The sequence below is a fragment of the Triticum urartu genome, chromosome 1, assembly GCF_003073215.2.
Source record: "Triticum urartu cultivar G1812 chromosome 1, Tu2.1, whole genome shotgun sequence".
NCBI classification, from domain to species: Eukaryota; Viridiplantae; Streptophyta; class Magnoliopsida; order Poales; family Poaceae; genus Triticum; species Triticum urartu.
The window spans coordinates 577,738,999-577,745,035 of record NC_053022.1 but is presented as its reverse complement, the minus strand read 5'-3'; the positions used below and the strand labels follow the sequence as shown (position 1 = coordinate 577,745,035).

General features: G+C 55.6%; 1 protein-coding gene across 1 annotated transcript; it reads left to right on the top strand.

Annotated features, from left to right (window-relative positions):
* Positions 1-1,579: 1,579 nt before the first annotated feature.
* On the top strand, positions 1,580-2,779 carry LOC125533232. The gene has a single exon (XM_048696955.1). The coding sequence runs from the start codon at positions 1,580-1,582 to the stop codon at positions 2,777-2,779; it is 1,200 nt and encodes a 399-aa protein (XP_048552912.1).
* Positions 2,780-6,037: the final 3,258 nt, after the last annotated feature.

The window sequence follows — 6,037 nt, the reverse complement described above, 5'->3', positions numbered from 1 at the left end:
TTTGCAAATTGCACTGTAACGGGCGCCTGCAGCGCCAAATAGGAAATGCCCACATAGCAAGGGTTGGAGGAAAAAAACAATTAAGATAATCTAGCCAGCAAGCTTGTCGTCTATCTATAATTCTATATTAGGTAGGGAGAACAAGTCGATGGATTCATGGCCACAACTATTATTTTGATTGTTATGTGGCCACAACTAAATTAGGTAGCTCCTTCTCAACTGCCAGCGCTGAAATTGGCCGAGCTACTAAAAATAGGCGTCCAAAAGCAAGGAAGCATGCATGCGGTGCTATCTATCTATCTGGTGTATGTGTATGCCTATATAAGAAGGGGAACACCAGCTAGCTAATCTGCTCTCTCGCTGCAAGTGCGCACACACCCACCCACCTGACCAAATATATCCATCATATAACAATAGAGAGGGAGAGAAAGATCATCCATTCATCGACTACCATGGCCATTTCTCTGCTGCCTTACACCGCCTTGGCTCTGCTTGCCATCGTCATCGCCGTCGCCATCGCTGTCGCCCCTGCAGTTGTTCGATCGGACCAAGAGCCTGGGCCCAGCATTGAAGCCATCAACGCCACATGCGCGACTGCTACGTACAAATTTGAGTGCACCGATCTGCTACTAAAAACAACCTGGATGTCAGGACGCCTCAAGTGAAGGACGTGATCGCAATGTCAGTCCAAGTCGTCGCCAAGAAGGCGGCGGAGGCCACCGCATTCGCCAAGGCCCTCAAGAAACCCTCCAAGTGCGTCACCGACTGCCTCGACGACCTCGCCGTACTATCCAAGCCACATCAAGACGCTCCCGGCGACGCTCGAAACCGCCAACGACGCGGGCTTCTTTGAGACAATTTGACCCAAAGAGAAAATGTTACAGAAATTGTTGCTCAGAAAACTCCTCGGTCGAGGAATGCAACGCACAGAGCCAAATCGGTGGGGTGTTTGGCGCTCTTCGTGTCACTGATGACCTGTTGATGAGGAGGGCGTATTTTAGGAAGCAGCAGCTTGACAACAAAACAACATCACCTAACTCTAACTGAAGAGGACAGCCGGTGTGATTTGCTCTTACATTGATATCGCATGCATATGAATAATGGTCCAATGGAATTGGGAGCGGAGTAAGAAGCTCATGTTGCCTTTATGCATGTAATAATCATGCCTGGCTGTTGGTCCAATGCCTGGCTGCCTGCCTGAACTGGCGTCAATTTCCAGTTTGTTTTTGTAATATATAATAACTCTTCTGTATTGTGCATTACATTTGCTGCCATAACCTCTCCCCCCCCCCCCCCCCCCCCCCCCCGTCATACGCTGTCGGTCACTTCAAGGCTGACCGCAAGGAAGCACCGAAGTAGAAGGCGCTCATTGCCCAGCAAGGAGATGATGGTGACATGATGTTGATGTGTAAACTGGTGGACGAGGAGGATCCAAATTCTCAAGCGTTGACTAAAGAAATTGTCGAGCTTGCGGAAGAAAAAGTTTTCCAGCATGATCGTGATTCGGAAACCTGTGTCGGTGCGCACGCGTCGTGCTAGCTCGAGTTTCTTTCTTCCTAAGTTTTCATTAAGGTTCTCGATGGCTCCCGCTCCCGCTCCCCCCTCCTCCATCTCATCGGAGGAGGGCCAACCACCAGCCACCAAAAAACCTCCGGCCACCTTCTCGCCGGAGCCAACTCTAGCCACCAGTCCTCTAGACGAGCTCCTCCCCACAGTAGCTCCTCCACCATCGCCATTCTTTGACCCACCTTATGTGAAAGCCGGGCAGGTTGCGCTCTGCTGCTCCCTGGGCTGTGGCAATGCCATGGGCTTGGAGTTCGAGGATGATGCCTCATACTACCTCCGCCTCGACATCACCACCCCCGCCGTCCACCTCGCCTCGCCGCTCTACATCATCTTCCACTACTCCAACCGCCTCCTTGATGCCACTATCGTCGCCGCCCTGCTTCAGGATGTCCTTGGCGGTGCTGCCGCTGATTTCTTCGTTGCCCAATGCTCTCCCCTCGTTTATCGCTTCCATGTTGCTTCTGCGCGTATATCAGAGATCATCCTCGCACAATCCACACTCTGCTTCTGCGCATACTCCTCTTTTGTGAGAACCCTACCTCCGATCCCACCTTCTCCGCCCCACATTGCCACATGCATGCCGTTGGCTCACCTGCTCCAAATTCCAGAGGATCTGGGTCTCCACTTTGAAAGCGTAGCATGGGCACAATGTCGCTCGCTCGTCTCCCAGCGTCCACCAAACCAACCGCATGGATGCCGCATGTATGCGCGCGTCATACAGTTCCCTTTCACCCTTGATGCCACCACAATGGGTCTCATCCTAGCTTGCCTATTCGTCGGCATCCACCACCAATTCAACGTCATGGACGACGGAGATTCCTGCTTCTCTTTCACTGTGGCCTCGACTGGCGTTGCCGCGCTCATCGCTTCTATGGGTGACTTTCACAAGATGGGCATCCTACTCCGCTTTCCTTGGCGTGCGCCTACGGGGCGTGCTTCATGCTCACCATCGGGGTCGGCCTCGCCGTCGTCTATCGGGCCTACGTCTTCCTCGCCGATGGCAGTCGATCCTGCTCTGCTGCCACCTGCGTCCACAACTATTGTTCTCTCTAAGGAGCGTCATCAACGGCCTGGTATAAGCTTTTTCTACCGTATGCTTAATGTTATCCGCTCCTGCCAGCTTACACCACATGCAAATTACACCCAACACACGCATTTGATTTGGGTCACCTTCCTACCAATTAATGTTAGGCCTAATATAATGAACTATTAGTAGAATATGCCCTAAACCACTGCTTTTCGGTCAAACAAGATTTTCTAGCAGTCAAAGTTCATGATCATGTGTACAAGTCTGGCGTCCTCTCCCGATCAATTAAAATTTAAATCCTCAATCTGGGGTCCATAGGTTTTGAAGGGTTTCGGATCTTCCTCTTTGACCAGCTCGAACAAGCCATTGCTCACTGCAGTCGTTTTTTCCATCATTACACTAAGTTTGCTTACCCTACATTGCCCCCTCGATCAGACTCCATTCTTGGCCCCTTTGAGCGTCGGCATCTCCAGACCCGCACGACACTGCAGCCCACCTCGGTCGCACGCTTGCACCACGTCCGCCCTGCCGCGCATGCAACGCTGGCCCATCCCATGCATCATGATGGCGGTGCGGCGCCCCCTGCCCCACAAATCTATCAAAAGATCCATACGCTGCTCCTGGCTCGGCGCATGTGGATCGAGCTGGCGCGAGTCCCCAGAACCTACTCTCTGTCTCTTTGTCCGTGCCAATTTTGGACGAGCTGGTTGCCCGCCCCGCATCTAATCCGGGCATGTCTGCACCGCCCCCTGTCACCCCACGCGCGCCCCCGATGAACGTATCTGTAGCGAATCTTGCCTTGGGAACCGATGAACCGACGAGTCCGCACGCCTGCCCGTCGCCACAGACCCCTCCCGCTACCCATGACCAGCATCTAGACCTCATGATCAAGCCTAATCCCTCTGCCAAGCCTACGCCGGCCGCTCGTTCACCACGCCCCTGCCTGCCGCCCCCTCGCTCCCTGTCACACGCAATGGGCCCAGCCGCCCTGACGGCGGATATGTCATCCGTGCAGTCCAACCACAAACCGACGAGCTCGTACAAAGATGCCCTTCTCTCCTCCCCCTCGATCACAGCCACCCGCACCCTCTCCCCCCCTCCCTATATAACCCCTCGCCGTCTCCCCACTCCGCATCGATGCTCTCACACTTCTCCTCCAACACAAAGAAAGCAGCGCTGCTTTCGGTGCCTAGCTCTAGATCACCTCGTTGAAGATTGCCGTGACCCAGTCCGCTGTGCCCGCTGCTGGAGGAACGGCCACCGCAGCCGTGACTGCAGGTACAGGCGCATGTGGCCCATCTTCCCTCCCCTCCCCGACGTTTTCCATTCTCAACCTAATCCAGCTTTTTGCACTCGCAGCATGGACTCCGCCGGCTCCTCGTCGACGGCGGCTCGCGCATCCCACACACTCATGATCAGTGACGTCCCCATCATCCTCTCCGAACCTTTCCCCGCTCTCTGCGTCCCCTCACCTTTCATCCTCCACGGCACTCCGATCGGCTCTGCCCCTCCAGCTCCGCCACCTCCCTCCCCACCACGATCCTCTGCACCTCCACCCACGCCTACCTCACTCCCACCAGCTTTCAACCACACGCACTCTCCACCCTTCAACACACAAGAACTGAGGGACCGGCTCGCCGACGTCTTCCTCGCCTCACAATACACCAGAGCCTCGTCTCACGTCTCCGAGACAGACACTGTAGAGGATCTGCCCCGTCCGGCCCATGAGGCCGGGCTGCTGCCTCCCTATGGAGACATGCCACTAGTCGCAGTTCCTCCTTGTCTCGTTCACTGCCCGCGTCGCTTTGCTTTCGTCCACCTTCGCACAGCCGTCCCCAACCCCACTCCCCTCATCCATCGAGCCATCCAGCACACTTGCGGCAACCCTGCCTTTATCATGGGCGGCTCCTGGAGGGGGATCGCCTGTCTCACCTTTCACACACCAGCTGCACGCAATGACGTGCTCAGCCACAGCCCCATCGAGTACGAGGGAAACTCTATCACTATTGAGCCGGTCGAGCACGTCGACCGCTCCATTGCCATATACACTGACCTTGCTGAGGTCGAAGTCTCTGAGTTTCCACATGAGCTATGGCATGAGGATGGCATACGCTTCGCCCTCACGTTCCTTGGCGACGTGTGCGCCATTGACGATTTCTGCCTCCATGGTATCGAATACACATTGGTCCGTGCCCTCGTCCTTCTCCAATCTGGCAAGCCAGCCCCTCCAGGCATTGTCATTCAGATCCCACCCATAAACGAGATTAAGATCGCCAAAGTTGTAGAGGTCTCCCGCTGGCACCATGGTGATGGTGCCAACCCGTTCAGTGATGGCTCCTCTGACGATGACTCTGCTCCTCCCTCTTAGCGGGCCTCCCCGCGGCCGCTCTCCCCTACTCACCTTGCTCCTGTAGTCTCTGTGATATGTGTGGGGTGGCGCGCCGATCCCACCTACGGTGGCACTAGGCCGGTCGCCCCCATGCCCCTTCTGAGTCTCATGAAACCGACACAAACCAGTCAGCTCTGGCCTCACCTCTCACCCTCCATGGTTCCCGGCGCCTGCCTCTCATCATTTCCGACGACGATTCGACCGCCTCAGATGACATGCATGCACCGCTCCTGCATGCCGCTTTAGACTCGCTAGACGTCGTGCATGCACTCCCTTCCGACACTCATGCCCCACCTGTCATACGCCCGGTTGCCGAGGTGGGTGCCGTGGTGCCACCTAGCCCGTGCACTAACCTGCCTGCCGCTCCTCTGGCCGCCGGCCCGCTGGTTCAGTCCAGCGCCTCTGCGTTCTCTGTGGTCCCCACTCCTGCAGATGCACCTGCTGCGCCGCCCTCCTTCACTTTCACCGCGGGCGAGTCCTCCCGTGCTGCTGGTAATGAATCTACCCCTCCCGTGCTTAATCAATCCACTACTAGAAAAGGGGCTATAGATGGGATTGACACTAATGGCGCACTAGACAAGCGGTGCGCCATTAGTATATACTAATGGCGCACCACCTTCTGATACGCCATTACAGTTGAAACTACTAATGGAGCACCTGGCCCAGGGTGCGCCATTAGTATCAAATTTTGGTCCGCCATTAGTATATACTAATCGCTTCCTTTTCGTTTTGCTCTACCCCACAGGCGACCATGGTCCGCACGATGACCGAAGGCATCGTGAATAGATTTTTGAGGTCCGCAAAGGCCGAGATGCTTCAAAAGAACGAGACGGAGATAATATGTCCGTGTCGAAGATGCAAGCTGAAGAGCCTTATTGCGGACCCGGATTCCGGGCAGGTGCGGGACCACCTGCTCTTGCGTGGTTTCATGGATGGCTATCGGTGGCAAGGTGATGAAGATGACTACGAAGTCGTCCATGGGGGCCGGGCAAGAAATGAGGAAGGGCAGCAAGACAACCACCGCGGCTCGGGCGGGCGAGAAGACGAAGAATCCC